Below are 24,316 nucleotides of genomic sequence, written 5' to 3'. Positions count from 1 at the left end.
TGACACATCTGAGATGATACTGCATTGTCGTTTTGATTTGCATCTCTCAGATAATTAGTGACTTTGAGCATGTTTTTATGTCTCTCGGCCTTCCTTCTGTCTTCTTTTGAAAAGATTATATTTAAGTCCGTTGCCCACTTTTTTATTGGATCATTTATCTTCCTTTTATTAAGTTGTATAAGTTGCCTATAGATGTGGGAGATTAAACATTTATCAGTGATAACATTTGCAAATATATTCTCCCATACAATGGGCTTTTTATTGTTTTGTTGATTATTTCTTTTGCTGTAAAAAAGCTTTTTATTTTGATGTAGTCCCATTTATTTATTTTCTCTTTAGTTTTCATTGCCTTAGGAGTGGTATAGGCAAAGAAATTGCTTTGGCATATGTCTGAGATTTCGCTCTCTGTGGATCCCTCTAGTATTTTTATGGTCTTATGTTTAAGTCCTTTAACCATTTTGAGTTTATTTTTGTGTATGGTGTAAGTTGGTGGTCTAGTTTCATTTTTTTTTTTCATGTATCTGTCCAATTTTCCCAACTCCATTTATTGAAGAGACTATCTTGACTCCATTGTATGTTCATGCCTTCTTTGTCAGTGGTTTGGGTTGATATCTAGGTTCTCTATTTTATTCCATTGGTCTATATGTCTGTTCTTGTGCCAGTACCAGGCTGTTTTGAGAACAGTGGCTTTGTAATACAGCTTGAAATCTGGTATTGAGATCCCACCTACTTTGTTCTCTTTCTCAGGATTTCTGTGGCTATTTGGGGTCTTTTTTTATTCCTGATGAATTTTTGGAGAGTTCTTTCTAGGTCTATGAAATATGCTATTGGTATTTTAATGGGGATTGCATTGACTCTATAGATTGCTTAGGGTAGTAATGATGTTGATTCTACCAATCCATGAACATAGTATGTTCTTCCATCTGTTTATGTCTTCCTCTATCTCTTTTTTTAGTGTCCTGTAGTTTCCCACATATAGGTCTTTTACTTCCTTAGTTAATTTTATTCCTAGATATCTTAATTTTTTTGATGCGATGGTAAATGGGATTGCTTTTTTAGTCTCTTTTTCTGTAAGTTAACTATTGGTGTATAGAAATGCCATAGATTTCTTGGCATTAATTTTGTATCCTGCTACATTGCCGAATTCATTTATTAAATCTAATAGTTTTTTTAGGGAGTTTTTTTGTTTTTTTTATGTACAATATCATGTCATCTGCAAATAAGGACAGTTTTACTCCCTCCCCCCCCTCCCAATTTGAATGCCTTTTATTTTTCTTCTTGTCTAATCACAATGGCTAATATTTCCAGTATTATGTCGAGAGTGGGCAGCCCTGTCTTGTTCCTGTTCTTAGGGGAAATGGTTTTAGTTTTTGCCCATTTAATTTGATGTTGGCTGTGGGTTTGTCATATATGGCTTTTATTATGTTGAGGTATGATCTTTCTATTCCCACCTTGTTGAGAGTTTTTATTAAGGAAAGGTGTTGGATTTTGTCTAATGCTTTTTTCTGGGTCAATTGATATGACTATGTGGTTTTTATCTCTCAATTTGTTTATGTGATATATCACATTTATTGATTTGCAAATATTGTACCATTCTTGCATCCCTGGAATAAATCCTACTTGGTCATGGTGTATGATCTTTCTTATGTAATGCTGGAGCCGATTTGCTAGAATTTTATTGAGGATTTTGGCATCTATATTTATGAGGGATACTGGCTTGTAATTCTCTTTCATTGTGTTGTCTTTATCTGGTTTTGGTATTAGAGTTACACTGGCTTCATAGAATGAGCTTGAAAGTATCCTTTCTTCTTGAATTTTTTGTAATAGTCTAAGGAGGATAGGTTTAAGTTCTTCCTTAAATGTTTGGTAAAACTCCCCTTGGACGCCATCTGGCCTTCGGCTTTTGTTTGCTGGAAGCTTTTTGATGATTGCTTCAATTTATTCCATAGTTACTGGCTTATTGAGGCTTTTAGATTCTTCCTGATTGAGTTTTGGAAGGTTGTATTTTTCTCAGAATATGTCCATTTTCTCTGGGTTGTCCAGGATATTGGAATAGAGTTGTTCATTGTATTTTTTTTTTTTTTAACAATCCTTTGTATTTCTGTGGGATCTGTTGTTATTTCTCCTCTTTCACTTCTTATTTTATTTATTTGGGTCCTCTCTCTTTGCTTCTTGGTGAGCCTGGCTAGAGGTTCATCAATCTTGTTTATCCTTTCAAAGAACCAGCTCTTGCTTTTGTTGATCTTTTGTGTTGTTGGTTTTTGGTCTCTTTGTCGTTTATCTCCATGCTGATCTTTATTATTTCCTTCCTTCTGCTTACACAGAGCTTTTCTTGTTGCTCTTTTTCTAACTCTTTGAGATGTAGGGTTAGGTAATTTATTACCATTGTTTCTTGTGTTGTTGTTTTTCCCCCGGTAGACTTGTAGAGCTATGAACTTCCCTCTCAAGACTGCTATTTTCTATGTCACATAGATTTTTTTAAAAAATATATTTTATTGATTTTGTACAGAGAGGAAGGGAGAGAGATAGAGAGTTAGAAACATCGATGAGAGAGAGTCATCGATCAGCTGCCTCTTGCACACCCCCTACTGGGGATATGCCCCCAACCAAGGTACATGCCCTTGACTGGAATCGAACCCGGGACCTTTCAGTCCCCAAGCTGATGCTCTATCCATTGAGCCAAACCAGTTTCGGCTAGATTTTTGATTGTTGTGTTTTCATTGTTGTTTGTTGCCATGATGTTTTTTATTTCTTCTTTGATCTCTCTGGTAGCCAAGTCATTGTTTAATAGTATGCTATTTAGTCTCCATGTGTTTGATTTTTTTTGGATTGTTTTTATTGTAGTTGATTTCCAGTTTTATGCCACTGTGATCTAAGAAGATGCTTGATATGATTTCTATCTTCTTGAATCTGAAGAGACTTTGCCTGTGACCCAATATATGGTTTATCTTTGAAGGTGACCCATGTGCACTTAAGAAGAATGTATATTCTGTGGCTTTGGGATAAAATGTTCTGAAGATGTCAATTCATTCCACCTGATCTAGTGAGTCATTTAGGACTGATGTTTCTTTGCTAATTTTTTGTTTAGAGAATTTGTCCAATAGTGATAGTTGGGGTATTAAAGTCCCCTACTATGATTGTATTGCTGTCAATCTCTCCCTTGATATCCTCCAGAAGATTTTTTTTAAAATGTATTTGGGTGCTCCTGTATTAGGTGTGTATATATTTACCAGAGTTATTTCTTCTTGTTGGATTGCTCCCTTTAGTATTATGAAGTGTCCTTCCTTATCTCTTTTTATGTCCTTCATTTTGAGATCTAATTTGTCAGATATAAGTATGGCTACCCCAGCTTTTTTTTTATTTCCATTCGCCTGAAAAACCTTTTTACATCCCTTTATCCTCAGTCTATGTGCGTCTTTCTTTCTGAGTTGGGTTTCCTGTAGAGAGAAGATATATGGGTCATGTTTTCTTATCCACTCATTTACCCTATGTCTTTTGATTGGGGCACTTAATCCATTTACATTTAAAGTTATTATTGATGGGTACTTGTTTGTCACCATTTTTATTCTTTACCCCTGTGTTCCTCCTTTCCTTCCTATTTCTTCTTTTTACAGCAAACTCTTTAGCATTTATTTCATTGCTGGTTTGGTGGTAATAAACTCCCTTAGTCCTTTTCATCCTCAATTTTGATTGATAGCCTTGCTGGGTACAGTATTTTTGGATTCAGATCCTTCCTTGGCATGACTTTGAATATTTCATTCCAGTCCCTTCTGGCCTGATGTGTTTTTGTTGAGAAATCAGTTGCTAGTCTGATGGGAGATCCTTTGTAGGTATCTTTCCATCTCTTTCTGGCCACTTTTAAGATTTTTACTTTGTCGTTGGTGTTTGCCAATTTAATTTTAATGTGCCTTGGCATTGGTCATTGTTTGGGATTGTGAGAGCTTCTTGGATTTGTATGAGTTTTTTCTTCCCTATATCAGAGAAGTTTTCTGCAATTATTTCTTTAAACTGGTTTTTTATTCCTTGCTCAGTTTCCTTTCCTTTTGGCACCCCTATTATGTGGATGTTGTTTCATTTTGTGTTGTGTCAAAGTTCTCTTAGGCTCTCCTCCTGCTTTTTAATTTTTTTTTTTTTTAAAAGCTGCCCTGCTTGGGTATTTTTTTCTTACCTTATCTTCTAGCTCACTGATGCTGTGCTCTGCTTCTTCTAGTCTACTGTTGATGCTTTCTGTTGAGTTCTTTATAGCAGTGATGTCATTTTTCATTTCTTCTTGGTTCTTACACATATTGTTGAATTTGTCTTTCATTATTTTCATCCACCTATGACCATTTCTCTGAATTCTTTCTCTGACAGGTTGCTTGCCTCCATTTTGTTTACTTCCTTTTCTGGTGATGCCTGCTTTTCTTTTATATGTGGGCTGTTTCTTTGTCTCCCTGTGATCTCTCTTGTTCGGGTGTCCGGTTATGTAGTTCTCTCTCCTGCATTGATTTAAAGGCACAAAATACAACACAAGGCACTGAACACAAATTTATTCACAATAATAATAATAACCCTAAATAAAGGAGATCATAAGAGAAAAGAGAATTAGGGGATAAGAAATAAAGAAGAAGAGAAGAGACAAGAAGAAAAGAGAAGAGAGAGAAGTGCAAAAAAGAAATTGGGAAAAGAAAAAAAAGTAAGAGAGAAAAGAAGGGAATAAAAAAGAAGAGGGGGAAAAACTATTTATATGGGGAGAAAACTCCAATAGAACAGCCACTAATCCCAACAAATGCCAGCAACAAATACCTAGAGATGAATGCAAACTATAAACAACTAATATCAAGTGAAGTGAGGGAAACAGAAGCAAAAAGCAAACAAAAACAAAACAAAAGAAAAAGAAAAAGTGAAACAATCTCACAAAAAAGCATAAAAAAACCCAATGTAATCAACAATCAGGCAAACAACAACAAAAGGACAAAGAGAAAAACAATTTCTTGAATAGCTAAAACAGAGAAGAGAGAGATGTGGATGGACTTAGAGCAGAGGATTAGAAATTAGATATAAAAGTAGGTGAAATTTTAACAGGGGGTAAAAAAAAAGGAATAGGGAAAATCTAAAGCAGAAATAAAGAAAGAGAAACAGGACAACAAAAGGGGAAAAGTGAGGAAGAGAGTGTTGGTATAAAGGTAAAGTTGAGGTAGACTAAAAAAAAAAATGCTAAAGGAAAGATGAAAATAGAATGTAGAACCTTGCCGGAACCGGTTTGGCTCAGTGGATAGAGCATCAGCCTGCAGACTGAAAGGTCCCAGGTTTGATTCCGGTCAAGGGCATGTACCTTGGTTGCAGGCACATCCCCAGTAGGGGGTGTGCAAGAGGCAGCTGATCGATGATTCTCTCTCATCGATGTTTCTAACTCTCTATCCCTCTCTCTTCCTCTCTGTAAAAAATCAATAAAATATATTTAAAAAAAAAAAAGAATGTAGACTCTTGATTCCAAAATAAAATAAAGAGAAAATAAAATGACATTTAAAAAAGGTAAAATAGTAGTAGTAATAATACTAATTAAAAATAAAAATGTAATAATTAAAAAGATAAAATCAAGTGAGGCAAAAAGAAAAAATTAGTTTTTTAAGTAAAAGGTGAAAAAGAAAAGTGCAGTAGTGAAGGTCATACTGTTCTGTTTGGAACACCTGTTTCCTAGTCAGGACAGTATTGAAGATCCCTGAATTCCACTGCTCCTCAGTGTTGTAGGCCACAGTTCTGATTTTCAAGCAGGCAGTACTTTCTTTGTTTCTTATACTCCTTTATTTGTGTTTACACAAGAGTCAATTTGTGATTCAGCCCCTGGGTGGCAGTGTTTCTGGATTGACCTCAGTTCTATAGGTCCTCCCTTGCTTGTGTTTAGATTTTGTTTTCCCTGTGGCTCTTAATAGGGGGGGTGAGAAGTGGGGGGGGGCTGCTCTAGAGGTGGTTCTCTGATCGTTATTCCCCACTTTGATACCCAGGTTCCACAAAAACAAGTTTCCCCTGCAGTCTCTTACCCAATTGGGCGATCCTATGTATTAGGCTTAGTAATCAAAAGCAAGGATTTAAAGAGGAAAAAAAGAGAGAGAGACAGAGAGAGAAAAGAGCCAGAGTAAGTGTGCGAACTCCGGGACTGCACGCAGTCTCTGCAGTCTTTTCTCCCCTTGGGTCTAAGCAGCCGGCACACTCTTAGACATTTTAGGCTGCCCTTTTGCGCCCAGGTCAGCTATGGGTTGTTTCTTAGATTTCCCTTCTGTTAGCCGCCCTGAGGATCCCTTTCCACATTGATGGATCACACAAGCCCAATGGACTTTTCTGGGTGGAGATTTCCCCAGATCCTCCAGCTCCCCCAGTGCACTTTTCTCTCATCTGCCCGGACCACAGACCTTACTTTATCCCAGGCGAAATCTGACCTTTCTGTGAGAGGGTGCGGAGCTCCTCCGAATCCGTGTGCTCGCGCCACTTGGGAACCCATGTTCCTGGGCTCGCAGCTGTTCAGTGGGTGCCGTTGTTGTAAATTCCCAGGATTTTCAGGCTTCAACCAACGTCCTCTCTCCCATTCAAGATGGCGCAGTGTCCAAACAAACAAATTAGTAAAATAATTATGATAACACCCACTTTATGGAAAAGGAAGCCACATTTTAAGTAGGTAAAAATAATAAAGTTATATAACTAGTTAACTGGCAGAGCTAGAATTAAGAAAATCACCTTTCTCCCCTTTCTTGTCTTATTATGATTGTTATTATGATTAGCAGGATGTATTGAGTGCTTATGATACATGTCCCTCTATAATTGCTGGCTCACTGAGCCAAAGAGATTGCTTTTGTTTAGTCCTTTCTTGCTTAGAGTTGGGGCAAGCTCTCCATATTCTTCTCGCCTTCTGTTCTTGGGGGTAATAGTATCCTAAGTCTTAGATGGGAGTGATATCTAAGATGACAAAAGGCTGGTGAGCAGAATGTGCGGGCACAGGGAACCTTCACTACAATCTGAGATATTAATAAGCAATTGGCAGATCATCCTCTACCAGCAACTAGTGCAGCAACCAGCTCGGATTAGCTGGCTGTGATAGAATCCCTTTCTTTCCTGTGATCCTTCTTATCCATTCTTTTATCCAATGTGTGGCTTCTTCCTAAAAATCTAGTTTCTTAAAAGGGGAACTGGTACATCTTTCTAATTAGACCAATGCCTTTCCCGCTTTATAGTTGAGCGTTTGGTCACTACATCAAGGGTCTTAAGTGGGAAATCAAGGTCCATTTTTTGAGCAGATTGAGGGGCAGGTCTTTGCAGTATGAAAAAGAATTTGGAAAACTAACAGATGGGTAGATGAATGAGAAATACACACCTTCTACTAGCCAGACATTGAGGGAAGCATTTTAAATTTCTATATTTTTAGTGATGCAGAATCATTAATTACAGAAAGTCAGACAATCTTGAAAAGTTCTTTTCTCACACATACATTTTGTATTTTAACTAAATTTACATGGCTTTCCTTTCTTCTTTTCCTCATATCCCTTGGTCTTCCTCTCTCTACTTGCTCAGCATCAGGCATATTCAGAATAAAACATAATTCATTTACTTTATTTTTTTATTTTTTATTAGAGTATTATATGTATACATATCTTTTATTATATATATATATATATATATATATATATATATATATATATATTTATTATTGCTTTTATACAGAGAAGAAGGGAGAAAGATAGAGAGTTAGAAACATCGATGAGAGAGAGTCATCGATCAGCTGCCTCTTGCACACCCCCTACTGGGGATATGCCCGCAACCAAGGTACATGCCCTTGACCAGAATCGAACCCGGGACCCTTCAGTCCCCAAGCCGACGCTCTATCCATTGAGCCAAACCGGTCCTGGCTGTGTACATATCTTACCATTGCCCCCCTCACTCCCATACATGCCCTCACTCCCCAGAGTTTTGTGTCCATTTATTATGCTTATATGTATGCATACAAGTCCTTCAGTTGATCTCTTATCTCTCCAACCTCTCCCTAACCTTCCCACTGTAATTTGACAGTCTGTTTGTTGCTTTACTGTCTCTATATCTATCTTTTTGTTCAGCAGTTTATAATGTTCTTTATTATTCATAAATGAGTGAGATCATGTGGTGTTTTTCTTTTATTGACTGGCTTATTTCACTTAGCATGATGTTCTCCAATTCCATCCAGGTTATTGCCAATGATAAGAATTCCTTCTTTTTATGACAGGATAGTATTCCATTGTGTAGATGTACCACAGTTCTCATTCATTCACTTTAAAATATATTGTATCGATAGTTTATATTTTAATTTGGTTTAAATTAAATTTTGAACTGTTTCTCATACAAAAGTTTCTAAAGAACAATGACAACAGACTTAGTTTCTTTCTAGGAAAAAGTGGGGTATATATAAATCCTTTAAATAAAACGCAGATATGTGTGATTAAATCACTGCATGATTAAATATGTGAATTTTTTACTTGGACACTCCTGAACTGGTAATATGCTTCTTTTCCTTCGCAGAGTTTTGTATTCTCAGCCCACCAAATCTCCCACATGCCACATTCAAAGCCATCACCTATGAAATCGGCACCCTGTTAAACTGTGACTGCAAGAATGGTTTCCGCAGAAGCAGAGGGTCGCTCTTTATGAATTGTACAGGAAATGCTGACCCCTCTGCCTGGAAAAACCAATGTCAGTGCAACATGAATTGTAAGTGTTTCCTTTTGTAACTGCCAAGGGGAAGAGAAGAGCTAGCGAGGCAGAGCTTCAGCTTTTGCTCACTCGGTCCTACAGACAAAAATTGTCCAGTCTTAACTACATGGGAATTAATTTTACTGGTTTCTGGAATATTCATCCACTAAACGAATATTTAAGGAGTGTCTTCTAGGTCCAAGTACTGGTCTAGGCATGCAGGACACTCAGCACTCAAGAAACTTATATTTCAGGGTCAGGAAGAAAACAGACATTCCACTAGTGATTACTGAACAATTAAAAAATAATTCTAGTTCACAACAATGTGAATATACCGAATGCCACCGAACCGTACACTTAAAATGACTGATATGGCAAATGTTGTCATGGCTATGCTGAAGGCCATTGTCATTACACACATGAATACTGACAGGCCTGCTGTCCTGGGCTTGACGTAAGCAGGGCCCATTAAGAGCACCCCAAGGGCAGGGCTTGTGTGTGGCACATCTTTGTAAGGGCAGCACTTTGATATTTCCTGGTGCACTGCAAGCACTAGAAAGACACTTTCTGAGTAAATGAATACACGAAGAATGTTTACTATTATAAACATTTGTGAGGTTATTTGCTTCTTTCCATTCATATTCTCTAGCCCACAGGAAGAAACAAAAACAAGCTACTCCTAAACCTGAAGAACCGAAGGAAAGAAAAACCACAGAAATGCAAAGCCAAACATGGCCCACAGACCAAGTTAACCTTCAAGGTAAGAGGGGAATCTGAACGACACTTATCTGAGTACTAGGAGCCAGCCCTTCTCTTGCAGCTATATGATGTGGTCCCCAAAGGAAGAAAGTCTGTCCCATTATCCTCTCCTCTAAGGATATCATGTCAACAATAGCATTTGCAGGCTCTAGGCTCAGCATTTCAAGTCACTCTCATAGAAGTCACCCTGGCCTTGGGAGCTGGCTGAATAGAATTCAATTCAATTCAATTCAAAAAGCATGTGTTGGGTCTAACGGTGCCATGCACTGCCAACAGAGATATAAACATGAGCAGACAATAGCTCCTTCTCTAAAGAAAATACTTTGTTGTTTTTTTTTTTTTTCCCTAAGTAGAAGATAATAAATTGCCAGCAAAGCAATTTATTTCCAGATGCTTCTTAGGAGGGGTGTGTGTGTGTGTGTGTGTGTGTGTGTGTGTGTGTAATGTACTGGGCCATACTAGTGAGTCTTGAAGCTGCAGACAAATACCCTCTGCCCCACTTGGAAGCTTAGTGGTTCTGTCCTGAGCAGTCTGCTCTAACACCTGGCAAATCAGGACTGAACTCATGTTTTAGTCTCAAAAAATTTCTTTTACAGTCGGTGATATTCATAACTGTCTGAGCCTGTTTTTAACTGGGTTTGCTTCTTTTAAAAGAAAACACACTAATTAAGACAATCTGTGAAATAGCCCTTAGCCAAAACCAGCTGGTTATCTCTTGAATAAGGACAACAAAATTGACATTTTGAGGAACCTTTCAATAATTGTGGAGGGTATTATGGGAGAAGTAGAGAAAAAAACAATAACTAAACTTGCTTTGAAATACCATTCCATAAAATATATTAAAAAAAAAATACCATTCCAGTACAAAGTTGGGTGTGGGGGGAAGGGGTTAGTGAGCACTATAACTACCCAGTTGTTGCTGCAACTTCCTGAGATGAATCATGTTAATTAAAGTCAAGTCACAATATCAGGAGGAAATAAAACCTATTAGGAAAGCCTGAACTTTTGACCTATGGTCCCATGCTCATTGTATAATACCCCGTTTCCCCGAAAATAAGACAGTGTCTTATATTAATTTTTGCTCCCAAACATGCATTAGGTCTTATTTTCAGGGGATGTCTTGTTTTTCCATGAAGAAGAATACGGTACACATTTATTGTTAAATGAAAATAAAGGAAATTTATTACCTGTATACGCTACGGTAGTACGGTAGTTGTCAACACAAACCAGACAAACTGTGAATCCTACAGTATCAAGAATTTACTCATTTATTCAATGACAATCATGTCATCATCTTCTGGAACATCATCATAACAATCCAATTCCTGAATTTCCTGGTGAATTTCTTGTGACTCCATTTCTTTCAGAATCAGTGGACCAAATCTCTCATGTTTAGCCTGGGGAGGGGGGGCTTATTTTTGGGGGGATGCCTTATATTTTACTCAGAAGGAAACCTGTAAGTAGGTCTTATTTTCAGAGGATGTCTTATTTTGGGGGAAACACGGTATTACAAAGAACTTGAACATATTATATAAAATCCCACTTGAACTTCACAACCCGTTGAATGAAGGAGGAGGAGTATTACTTCAATTTACTGAAGAAATTGAGACATTGAGAAGATAAAAGACTTGGCTATACTCACATAATTTAGGAATAAGACCTTGGGTCTCCTGAATTAGACTAGAAATCTTCCTACTGATTACTTATTTTACACTTGTTGGCATTTATTTGCATCTTCTATTATTTAAAAAGAAGAAGAAGAAGAAGAAGAAGAAGAAGAAGAAGAAGAATCATTATCATCATCATCATCCAGGGACATTGTTGCAATGTGAGGTTTTTATCCATTTACACACACACACACACACACACACACACACACACATCCAACTTGGTACTGGAATGGTATTTCAAAGCAATTTTAATTATTGTTTTTTTTGTCTCTACTTCTCCCATAAAACCCTCCACAATTATTGAAAGGTTCCTCAAAATGTCAATTTTGTTGTCCTTACTCAAGAGATAACCAGCTGGTTTTGGCTAAGGGCTATTTCACAGATTGTCTTAATTAGTATGTTTTTTTTAAAAGAAGCAAACCCAATTAAAAACAGTTATGAATATCACCAACTGTAAAAGAAATTTTTTGAGACTAAAACATGAGTTCAATCATGATTTGCCAGGTGTTAGAGCAGACTGCTCAGGACAGAACCACTAAGCTTCCAAGTGGGGCAGAGGGGTTATACAGAGTATTGGTAGAGCTTATATTGGGTTTTCAGGCTGTGAAAGGCCTGGAAGGTCAGAGAATATGTGTAGCTTTCCATGTCTGAAGAATAGAGGGTACATGTAGTTCCATATGTCCAGATTGGGGATGGACATATGAGATTATATCATAACAGGACACAGTCTTTAGGGTTAAAGGTCAGTCAGGCTTGGGTTTTAGTTTGGGAGTGGAAAGTTACTGAACACAGGGCATTTCCAGAGGCAATAATTGGGCTAACTCAGGGCAAGCTTCAGGTATGGCTTGATCAGAGATCAGGCTCCAATTCTCTGAGATTCTCTCAGCCACTCTCTTCTCAGGGCTTTGGTTTTGTCCCCAGTCCTTCTACCATGGTCCCAAGGTGACCATCAGCTACAACCTGAGGATGTAGCTTCCTCAATCAACAGTGGAGATAAGAGGTGGTTTGTCTTCACTTTTCAGTGACCCAAATTGGGTTAAACCTGCTCAGCTGAGACCATCCTTCCCAGTCCTGTGCACTTACCAAAACTCACTATCATCACAAGTAATTACTCATGCCTCTGTGTTCCCATAGCAAGGGTCTGTTCCTTAACTATAATACTTAGCACATTCTGCCTTCACATGTCTTTCTTACCCAATTGACTGACCCCTCCTGCAGGAGTGACTGAGTCTCTGTGCCTTCCCACAAAGTGCTTAGCAAAGTCCTGACACATAGACATTCTCAATACATATTGGTTAAATGAAAGAAAATAAATGAACAAACAAACAAACAAACATACAAAAATAAGAACCAAGGGCTGGTCTCTAGGAAGGGGAAACTTGGACTCACAGTGCTCTCCCCAACTTGCCTTCGGAATTTCCTTTCCCTCTTCCAGGTCATTGCACGGAGCCTCCTCCATGGGAACATGAAGCTTCAGAGAGAATTTATCATTTTGTGGAGGGCCAGACAGTTCACTATGAGTGCGCCCAGGGATTCAGGGCCATCCAAAAAGGTCCTGCCACGAGTACCTGCAAAAAGATCTGTGGGAAGATAAGGTGGACACAGCCCCAACTCAAGTGCACAAGTGAGAGTGAGAATGATCAGTTTCTAGGTATGGCGGCACCTTCCAGGGTGGAATTCCTGACCTAACAGCTTGGGCAAGTTAATCTCCTTGGGTCTCTATTTTTTCTCATTCTATAAAAAACACTTGGGTCAGTGGGAGAAAGGGGGAGAGATCAACCAAGCAACTTGTGTACATGCAATAAGCCTAATCAATGGACACAGATAACAGGGGGGTGGGGCACGAATTGGGGAAAGGGGTAATAAGGGAATAAGGACACATATAAAAAATAATAATCATAGCCAAAACCTGTTTGGCTCAGTGGATAGAGCGTTGGCCTGCGGACTAAAGGATCCCAGGTTCGATTCCGATCAAGGGCATGTACCTTGGTTGCGGGTGCATCCCCAGTAGGGGGTGTACAAGAGGCAGCTGATCGATGATTCTCTCTCATCAATATTTCTAACTCTCTATCCCTCTCTCTTCCTCTCTGTAAAAAATCAATAAAATATATATATTTTTAAAAAAAATAATAATAATCATAATAAAAATTAAAATTAAAAAAAAAAAAAACACTAGAGAAACTCAAAGGTCTCTATCACTTAAGGTCTCCTGTACCCTGAATGGAGATAAGTAGCAGGAGAGGGAGGAGGAGAAAAGATCTTTGGAGTGTTCCAGAGCCCCCAGGTCCCTCACGGGTGATAATGCCTCCCCTTCCCAGCTGATCCTGAAATCCCACTTCTTCCTCTAAGCTACCACGACTTCCTCTCATTCAAAGGGGAAAGTCAAACCTGCAGCCCACACATTTCTAATTTATTGATTGATGGTGAAAATCCATTATTTGTACAGTGCTACACTGTTGACTTCCCCTTGCATACTTCCCACCTGAGCTTAATAAAAGTCCAAGTGTGCAGAGAAGGGATTTATTCAAGCATAAGCATGCACACTCCTTCATCCACACATACAACCAATGTGTGCTGAGATCTTCTGCTATTTTCATTCTGAAGTCATCTGACTATTTCTACAATCTAAAGTCACTTACAGTGTCCTGGCCAGGTGGCTTAGTTGGTTGGAGCATCATCCCACACACCAAAAGGTTGCAGGTTTGATCCCCTGTTAGGACACATAGAGGAGGCAACCTATTGATATCTCTGTCTCTGTCTCTCCCCCTCCCTTCCTGTCTCTCTAAAATCAATAAAAACATAGCCTCGTATGAGGATTATAAATAAATGTATGTGTGTGTGTGTGCAAGCGCGAGCACGAGTGTGTGTGTGTGTGTGTGTGTGTGTGTGTGTGTGTGTGTGTATTAAGAGTCAGTTACATTTAACAATGGGTTACAGGTTTCTTTGCTCACCACTCTTTCCCATATCCCATGACTTCCTCTTGGATTCTTGAGAATTCTGTTTCTTTCCCAGTAAGCCATACTGTTGGTCATAGCATGTCCCTGGTTTCCTTGGTAAGAGGATGACAAGGTGGGGCAGTGTCCTGGGTAACTGACAGCACTCATGCTGAATGAGGACCTATAACAGAGAAAAACTATCCTTTTGTGCCTTTCTACTTTGTTTGATAGTTCAATGGTATTGGTATTGTTATGACTTGTTTCCAAGTCACAGATGTAAACCAGGCTGAGTAGGAAGCCTACAGAGAAAGAGTTTCCCAAAGTTCTGTGGAAAACCAAGGCCAGAGTTAGAATTCCCTCTCACTGGCTCTGCTGGGGCCTCTTACGCCACTCCCTGTGACTCTGATGCCATGTCACATGGCACCCACAGATAACATGCCCAGAACTGAGATTCACGCCTTAGCTAGTGTATCTAGAGTCAGCCGAGGTGAGTGGGTGGGGCTGGATGTAAGACCCCCTCCCCTTTCAGTTCCACAAGCATTGCTTACTCTCTCTGCCAGGTGACGAAGAGTCTTCAGTAATCACGGACACTCCTTCTGGGAGTGAAGCTTCCTGTCCCTTCACCACGACAGGTACTACGACAGGTACTACGACAGGTACTACGACACGTTCTACGACAGGTATGGCTACAGTCTGTTTCTATGAAGATAGAAGCCATTATATCAAATGGGAGAGGGGGAAGACAGTTTGTCTGGAGTAGCCTCACCAGCATGGGCAGAACTGCCCCATGGATGTTAAGATGATCAAGATCTGCATCCTCCTCCCAATCCTCAAAGGCTGGAAAGCAAGTGTCATAAAGAGACGATACCGTACTGAGGGCGATGTCTTGAAGCAGAAGGAAATGCTTGCGCATGACCTGCCCTAGTCCCTTATGCCTCTTCCATTAGTCTCTGAGTAGCTCAGGGAGAACCCTGGCACTTTTCAGCTGTGCAATCCAATAATTGCCTAAACAGAGCATCTTTCCCTTTCTCTTCTGCATAGGTTTTCAGAAATATACAGATGTGTCTACAACCACGGAGATGCTCATATTTACCATAGAGTATCAGATAGCAGGTATGTCGGAGTCATTTCTATTATTAACGAAATGTATACCAGTCAGCGATTGTGGGGCATGTTGCTTGTGGGTGGGTGGGTTGGCTAGTTGTTTATCATGACCCCCTATTTACACTATATGTTTATAAGAGTAAAATACTAATGCAGAAATTGACATAACCTAAAATCACAGCGAAGTCTCAAACTAGCCTCATTCAGCTCCTCCTAAATGGATCCTAAATGACAAAATACCCCATGGCTGGAAGTGAGGGTTGAAGCAAAGGGGGAGGGAGAACGTATAACCAGGGAAAGAAAAAAAATTCCTAAAGCAGTAGAGTTGTTTCCTGGTAGGAGGGAAAAAAACATGCTTTGTGGCAAGAAAACAATAAAATTAAAAATGAGCTCATTGAAAAAGAGTAGGATGGAGATCACCAGGAGCTGGGGCTTGGGCTGGTAGGGAGATGGTGATCAGAGGGCTCAAACTCAAGTTAGAAGAGAAGTTCTGGGGATGAAATGCACAGCATGGTGGTTTCATTGTATAATTGAAAGTTGCTAAGAGAGGAGATCTTAAATGTCCTCACCACAAAAAAGTAATGGTAATTATGTGACATGAGGGAGGTGTTAGCCAATGCCATGGTGGTAATTACAGGGCACTATGTAAATGTGCCAAATCGACATGTTGTACACCTTAAACTCACACAATGTGTGTGTGTGTGTGTGTGTGTGTGTGTGTGTGTGTGTGTGTGTAATGCCAGTGACCAGAATGCCGTAATGACTGGAATGACCATACACTATGACACTATGACACCCACTACAGCCAGTGAACCACCTGATGGGCCTCTCCCATCCTGATCGGGGTGGGCTGGCTGGAACCCACCTGTGCATTGAATTCATGTACTGGGCCTCTAGTGTCAATTACCTATACTAATAAAAGGGTAATATGCTAACAGGCCAGATAGACCGGACAAAGCAACAGTGACTGTGAGAGCTGAGGAGGGCCAGCAGCCGCAGCAGCAGCAGGGTGATGGGGGTAGCACCTTCTCCTGATTGACCCAGTCTCCCTCCTACAGAGGGAGGCCATACTGCAGTAGGACATCCCTGAGGGCTTCCAGACTTTGAGAGGGGGAAGGCCAGGCTGAGGAACCCCTCTCCCCCCAGTGCATGAATTTTCGTGCACTGGGCCTCTAGTGTGTAAATAAAGCTGGGGAGAAAAGAAGAAAAACATGCTTTGAAGCACATTTAAGGTAGATAGGTAGGTAGGTAGATGGCTCACTCCAGTACTATTGGGAAATATGAACACTTTCAAGAGATGCTAAAGTGTTTATGATTTATCTTCATGTTCCAGTATTTCTTTTACCTGTCACAGGCCTCACTCTCAGACTCTTTAACGGAGGCGTGGGCTCTGGATCTTTCTGAAAAGAGGGTCTTTCAGTTTGATCTCACGTAAAAGGCACCATGTCCTTCTCCATCCATGCCACCTCACCCAGTCCTAGAGCGCCCTAAGAAATCTGTCGGGGGAGGGAAATCAGAAACTGCAGAACCCACCTCTTTGGGATACCCTTGCTCATGGGAGGGTTTTCTTAGCCTGCTCTGTGACCTAGCCCAGGACATACTGTGCTGATCTACTGCTTCTCTGTTGGCAGTGGCCGGCTGCATTCTCCTGCTAATCGGTATTTTCCTTCTGAGTGCGCTCACCTGGCAGCGGAGACGGTGAGTCCCTTATGAAGGAAACCCTTGCCCAAGCTATCTGTGAAGCCAGAGTAGAAAAAGCCTCAGGGCAGAGATACCCGGGTCCCCAGCACTCCCCATCCTCCTACTACCCACCAGCAGTTTGGAGCATAATAGAGGGAGAACTGGCCAAGCATGCACTCCCAAAGAGTCAATCAACAAAATTACAGCCACAGGGAATTGGAAGAGCAAAGGAAACTAACATTTGTTGAGCACCTACTGTATACCAATTTCAATGCTTGTCTAATAAACATTATCACAACATGTCTTCTCAGAAATCTTCTCATAGCTACATCATGAACAGATTAAGTAACATAAACTAGATTGCACAGCAGAGCTCCAAATGCAATTTGAATAGAGATCCCAAGGCCTTTCTGCCCCATTACCTGGCTAGAAGGAAGCTAGGTCCACCCTAAGCTTCTTCTCTCCTGAGCTCTCATTCCACCTCCTGCAGACACTCACACCAGAGCCTTCTAGACCAGGAACATGACTGATGTGTGGTCTTATTTCCACTATCTTGGCTGCAGATTGGAACAACCAGGAGTTATTTTTGTAAATTGATTTTAGAAAGAGGGAGAGAGAAAGAGAGACAGAAAGAGAGAGAGAGAGAGAGAGAGAGAGAGAGAGAGAGAGAGAGAGAGAGAGAGAGAGAAGACATTCTGCCTTCTCCTACCCAAACCCTGACCAGGAATCAAACTTGAAACCTGGGTATGTGCCTTGACTGGGAATGGAACCTACCACCTTTTGGTGCATCGAATGATGCTCCCACCAGCCAGGTCAGGAGACAGTCTTTAAAATACTAATGCTTGGGTCCCAACCAAAAATCTTTGGGGGTTGGCCCTCGAAATCAGTACTTTTTTATTTTCAATTGAGATAAAATTAATTACTTTAACCATTTTCAAGTGCATAACTCAGTGGTTTTAGCAATGTTGGAAACATACCATCATTACCTAATTCTGCATTAGAACATTTCCATCACCCCAAAAAGAAACCCTGAAGTTCCGAATTCCCCTCGTCTTATCTACTTTCTGTCTCTGTGGATTTACCTATTCTGGGCATTTCATATAAATGGAATCACACAATATACAACCTCATGTGACTATGAAATACTTTTTTAAAAACTCTTCAGATGCATCAAATACATTCACATTCAATTTTTCCAACTCTGCACTAAGCCATTGGTTCTCAAACTTGATGGGCATCAGAATATCCTGGTGGGCTTCATACAGACTTCTAGCCCTACCCCCAGTGTTTCTGATTCAGCAGGTCTGGGATAGGGCCTGAAAATGCACATTTCTAACACACACACACACACACACACACACACACACACACACCCTGCTTCTCCCACCCTTTAGCCAGCAGTCTATAGAGACCTATTATATCACTTTTTCAAAGATCCAGGCTATCCCTACCCCATACAAGAGTACACTCTGGCCCCACCCTAATGTAAACTCCCCAGTAAAACCCTCAGAAGATATTTGTTTGATCCTCTCCTTCCTTCAGTAATAAGACTTAATAGCTCTCAAGGATTTTTTCATCTTGGTAGTTTAAAGACAAAAAGCCTTCAGACATGAAGGGGTGAAGCTACTTGGGGGTGCTCAAGATTGTGGAATGTATGTTGTGAAATAAAGAACAGCCTGTAATCATGAGTCCCACAAACTCCTCCAGAATTACAATCTTCCAGGAGACTCAACCTGACCTCTCTTTCAGAGATTAGTCCAAAATCCTTCCTAAAGTCAAATTTCGTCTAATAATGCCCTCTTATGGCCATACAGAATCTTACATTTGATCTTATTTACCTGCCAGCAATTACTAGGAACTAGTGATGAGCCAGAGCTGGCTTACACTGGCTACTGAGAGCCAAAGTTAAATTTTCAGGAATTTTACAAACTGTTTGAAGCATAACCGTTGTGAAAAATTAAAGTATGCAAACTTACAAATACATTACATTAAATACAAAATTAAATACTCAAAGCTATCACTCTTCTAATTATTTTACTACATTTTACTGATTCCTTTATTCTCAGAGTTATTTACAACTATTGTGTCTATATTAAGAAAATATTATATAATGATTTGCTAGTGCATCTCTCTTTCCAACTCTGTATTCAGTGATGTCACATTGGTAGCCTGAAACTATGTATGATAGGAGTATTTACACATGGAAATTGGCAAATTTTTTCAGAGAGCTGGTTGGATATACATTAAACTTTTCCCAGCACAACACTTATCAAAACCTTGCTTCATGGAGCTCTGAGCAAGATAGAAAGCAACCAACTGGACTAAATAAAAACTCGGGAAAATAAGCACCGTTTTGTCTAATATGGTATACACTAGTTACATGTGGATATTTAAGTTTAAACTTATAAATTAAATATAATTAAATATTGAATTCATTAGTTGCACTAGCCACGTTTATATTTCCATCATCACAGAAAGTTCAGATAGGACAGTGCTGGCTAGAAACTAAGAGTTTTCACTCATGAAAAATTACGAGCACTTTTAGTTGCTATTATTATCCCATTTCTGTAATTATTGTCCTCTACACAATTAAAACATTTTATAGACTATCTCCTCTGTAGATGTGGGCCAAAGGTCACACAAACTTCCAGTTAGTTAGATGAATAAGTTCTAGGAATCTAACGCACAGCATTGTGCTTATCATCAACAAAACTGTATTCTATACTTCAAAATTGCTAAGAGATTAGATCTTATATATTCTTACCATAAAAATAAAATGATTATCATGTGACACAACAGAGGTGTTAGCTGATGCTACAGTGGTATTCATATTGCAATATTTAAAACATATCAAATCAACATATATACACCTTACTACTCTAGATCTTCACTCTACATTTAATCTCAGTGTATATTGACTACCAAGTCCTACTGTCACACTCTAAAACCTGAACGCACTCCTAAGTCATCCCTCTTCCTTAACCTTCACTTAAAACCAGCTACCATAACCTCCTTTATATAGTATGTCTTGATTCTTTTGCTCCTTTTTAACATACACCCACTGACCCAGTTCATGCTGTAATCATCTCCTGTGTGAATTTACTCCATCATAACATAACCAGACTGCACCACTATCACCCATCTTAAATCCAGCCTCTGTTGTAGCTGGACCATTCAAAGGGTCAATGCTATCATTTGTCCCATAAGTAAAGCTTTTGTGAAGCTCTCTGTTGCCCTCAGGATAGGGTCTAAAACCCTCAGTCTGGCCTGATCTTCATGACTTGATCCATCCCAAGTATCATTTCACCACTGCCCCATGCACGTTATGTTCAAAACTTCTTGGCTTCTCCCAAACATTATGATACACCCTCTCACTGCTTCCCCTCTCCCCACACCCCCACTATCTCCTGCCTTTTTAAAATCTGGCCTCAGACATCTTAGGCACCTTCAACTCTAAAAGCCTTCTTGGCACCCCCACATATGGTTAAGTGCTCATTTTCTTTGCTCTTATAACACCTTAATCATAGACTCCAACAAATTATATTAAATTCTCTATTTTTTCCCTTCTATACTAGTCTATAAGCTCCTGAGAAAAGGGGACATTTGTTTTTATCTTCAGGCCCCTGACAAGTGCCTGACACATGGCAAATATTCTTTAAAAAAAAAAAAAAAAAATATATATATATATATATATATATATATATATATATATATATACATACACAACTATATACACATATATAAATAGAATATAAATAGAATATACATATATGTATACAAGTTCCTGACACATGGAAAATATTCATATATATATGCAAATATATACATATATACAAATATACAAATATAATATTATATATATATATAATATACATACCTATAACTGTTAAGTCATAGAACTGACAGGGAAATGGAAGGGCTACCTTGGGCTCTTTTTCAGATTGCCTCACTGAATAATGACTGACTTTTCATGCTGTAAGAACCACGGGGCAGTCTTGGCTTGGGAGGATAGAGGAGACTTGAGGTCAGATTTCAGCATGTAGGAAGATAATAGTATCCTGGGTGGAATTTAAAGTTAGCAGATCAACGTGGGCTTAGTTGAATGTTCTACTCACATTAATTTAGGTGGAAACACATTTTTCTAGGTTCAGTATTACACTGATAACTATGACTTAGTTATATCACTACAGGAATAACAGTAGAAGAACACTCTAGAAAGCTAGAGTGGTAAGAAGCTGAGAACAGCCCACAGCAGTCATGAAGCACAAGCAAAATCAAAGAAGTTAAATAGTCACCTAAGCTGCATCTCCTGTGATAACCTTGGGTTTTGAAAAACTCTGACATCACATCACAGAACTACAAGCAACTGCAACCTCATCATGAAGCCAGCTCTGGATCAATGAGTAAGCACAACCTGATTCTAAGTACATCACTGGAGGAACAGCAAGAAGCAACCAGAACTCTCATTCTTATTCTCATGTATATGTAAAGTTTGATGGGCCAGAAACTCTCTCCACACCCTAAATAGTATGAAGAAAATAGCTTAATGTTATTTTCATCCCAACTGCCCAGTTTAGACATCCCAAGGAAAAACCCAGCACTAATGTAAATAGACATACGCACACTCTGTAGCCTACGTAATAGAGGATCTTGTCTCTTGATTCACGTAGCTCTTTTCCCAGCCTCTGAATGACTAGTTCATTCTCCTGATCACATTCCTTACTTCCTTAGATTCCTCTAAGAATGCTGGACTGGTAACTTGAATGCATCTTTTTGTCCTTAGGTCAGTCTTCTAAACTAGCCCTGCTTCACTGAACCTTCCATTTTGAATTTCAGAAGAGCAGAGACTATGGCAGAATTATCTTTGGGTAACATCGAGCCCTTGGAATTGTAGAGCTAAATACTTGAAAGGATTTTACTGGAGTTCATGTTGGAAAATAGGGATAAACTAGGTCCAAGATAATAAATTATACCTATTAAAAAGTGCCACCTATTCATTACTAATAGGTTTCTTTAAGGGTTAGTTTCTTTGAGCATGCTGTAAATGATACTCTGAATTTGTCCTGCAAAAATTTGATATTTGTAGACAGACACATTATGTGCAAATGTGTACTTTTTCAAGTAAGTGTTATAAAAACACCAGTAATAGATCAATGCATTCAATGTTTATGGAAAGAAAGAAGAAAAAAGGGAGAAGTGGGGAAGGAGATCACATTGACAGGATGCAACTATCGAAAAGGCCATACCAGTAGTCCTCAAACTGTTAGCAAATCATAATCACCTGGAGGCCTTGTTAAAACACAGATGGCTGGGTCCTGGGTCCATTTCCAGTTTCAGAGTCAACAGGTCTGGATTGGACCTGAAAATGCACATGTCTAACACATTCCAGTTGATGCTGATGATTATTCCAGGTACCACACTTTGAGAACCACTGGGTTATATCTTTCCGTGCCCTCTGATCCCCAATGCCTACTGAAAATCAGCTCCAGGTGCTGGGATTTCAGTGAAAGTTGTTGTACAGCCTTTTGTGTAAGAGCTCAATCTTAAAATCAGTTGACTCGATGTCACAGTTAAACAAAAAAAAATCAGATGACCAAGGCAATTCATGAAAAGTTTAAACCTGCAGCCAGTTTTTGTTTTGGAAAGAGCAGAAAAGTCTTATGAAAAATATAGGAAGGTGCCATATCCAGATTAAAGAAACATTTTCTGTCCTTTCTGTGACCAACCAAGTACCAAACAGATTCCATTGTTAATATCCCCCATCACTGCCCCAAATTTGTGTTTTCTAGTTAAACTAAAGTTGAGAGGAATTTCAGACCATAATTTTTATTTTATTTTACTTATATTACTTGAGTAACATTGAAGTAACATTACTCATTTTGGGGGAGAGAGTTCTATGAGATCAAAATTTTTTCATAATAATTAAGATGTTAATTAACCTTTTTAACTCTAATTCTCTTATAAGTGTATGGTGGAGTTTTCCAGAAACTACCTATGTGATCATGTCATCATTCGGATGTTAACATACAATGAGCTTATTACTGTTGTTTATAAAGAAATTAATAAATCATATTTTTTAAATTCCTTGTTTTTAGTATCTAAATACGGAAAGTACCACTAGCTGTAACTATTTAAACAAAAGGTCTTGGCATCCTCAATACTTTTTAATAATATACAGAGCTCCTAACAAATAGCTAATAACCACATCATCACTGATCATTTCATAAATGCAGATCAAAACCACAATGAGATTTCATGTCATATCTACTAAGATTACTTTAAACAAAACAAAACAAACAAAAAAAGAAGCCTGGCCAGTGTGTTTCAGTGGTTGATCATTGAACTATGAACCAGGAGGTCACAGTTCGATTCCCAGTCAGGGTATATGCCTAGGTTGTGGGCTCGATCCCCAGTAGGGGCCGTGCAGGAGGCAGCTGATCAATGATCCTCTCATCATTGATGTTTCTATCTCTTTCTCCCTCTCCTTCCTCTCTATGAAATCAATAAAAATATACTTTTTAAAAAGAAGAAGAAAGAAAAGAACAAATGTTCACAAGGATATGGAAAAATTATGGAGAAATAGGAATTCTTTTTTTAAAAATATATTTTGTTGATTTTTCACTAAATCGATAAATTTATTCATTTATTGAGAGGAAGAGAGAGGGATAGAGAGTTAGAAACATCGATGAGATGATATATCCCATAAGGAGAAATAAATCCAAATTTCTAAAATAGAGAATGCTGAACTAGCTCAGTTTCATGTGAAATGTGAAGTATTTCAGGACCAAGAGTTATTTATTCCCTAATGAGGAGGCTACATGCAGTAAACCTGAGCTGGGAGGGTCTCAGCCGCATGAGGAGCCCAGCCGCAGGGCAAGGGAAGTCGTGGTCAGCCCCCCCAAGAAGAAGTACCTCAAATGTTTGACTTATTTTAACTAAAGGATTGGGAAATAAAGCACATATGTAGAAAAGTAGTAAAGTCTAAAAAAAAAAAAAGAAACATCGATGAGAGAGAATCATCGACCAGCTGCCTCTTGCACACCCCCTACTGGAGATGTGCCCACAATCAAGGTACATGCCCTTAACCGGAATTGAACCCGGGACCTTTCAGTCCACAGACGGACGCTCTACCGCTGAGCCAAACCGGTGCTGGTGAAATAGGAATTCTTATATATTGATGGTGGCAATGTAAATGGTGGTGCAGCCACTGTGGAAAACAAGTTGGAAGTTCCCCAAAAAGTTGAACATTGAGCCATACCTGGTTTGGCTCAGTGGATAGTGTTGGTCCATGGACTGAAGGGTCTTAGATTCGATTCCCAGTCAAGGGCATGTACCTGGGTTGTAGGCTTGATCCTGACCCTGGTCGGGGTGTGTGTGAAGCAACTAATTGCTGTGTCTCTCTCATATCGATGTTTCTCTTTCTGTCTTCCAATCTCAAAAAAAAAAAAAAAAAATCAATGAGAAAATATCCTTGGG

General features: G+C 39.2%; 1 protein-coding gene across 4 annotated transcripts in view; it reads left to right on the top strand.

The window, feature by feature from the left end:
- The window catches only part of IL2RA (interleukin 2 receptor subunit alpha), a 60,147-nt gene that overhangs the window by 30,192 nt on the left and 5,639 nt on the right, over positions 1 to 24,316 (top strand). The window contains exons 2-8 of one of the 4 annotated variants that reach the window (XR_014793606.1): positions 8,521 to 8,709; positions 9,341 to 9,451; positions 12,556 to 12,771; positions 14,617 to 14,736; positions 15,098 to 15,169; positions 16,792 to 16,858; positions 21,031 to 21,243. Coding sequence is in view for 3 of the 4 variants with exons in the window: in XM_084868889.1 (XP_084725015.1) it covers positions 8,521 to 8,709; positions 9,341 to 9,451; positions 12,556 to 12,771; positions 14,617 to 14,736; positions 15,098 to 15,169; positions 16,792 to 16,858; positions 21,031 to 21,055 (800 nt within the window). In the remaining variant the exon portion in view is untranslated. Of the gene's footprint in view, positions 1 to 8,520; positions 8,710 to 9,340; positions 9,452 to 12,555; positions 12,772 to 14,616; positions 14,737 to 15,097; positions 15,170 to 16,791; positions 16,859 to 21,030; positions 22,919 to 24,316 lie in introns of those variants that run through there. The other 3 variants (XM_084868889.1, XM_084868890.1, XM_084868891.1) reach the window with 3 other exon arrangements.

Source organism: Pipistrellus hanaki, assembly GCF_964339955.1.
Source record: "Pipistrellus hanaki genome assembly, chromosome: 1".
Taxonomy (NCBI): domain Eukaryota; kingdom Metazoa; phylum Chordata; class Mammalia; order Chiroptera; family Vespertilionidae; genus Pipistrellus; species Pipistrellus hanaki.
The sequence above is the reverse complement of the archived record's forward strand: the minus strand, read 5'-3'. Positions and strand labels throughout refer to the sequence as shown.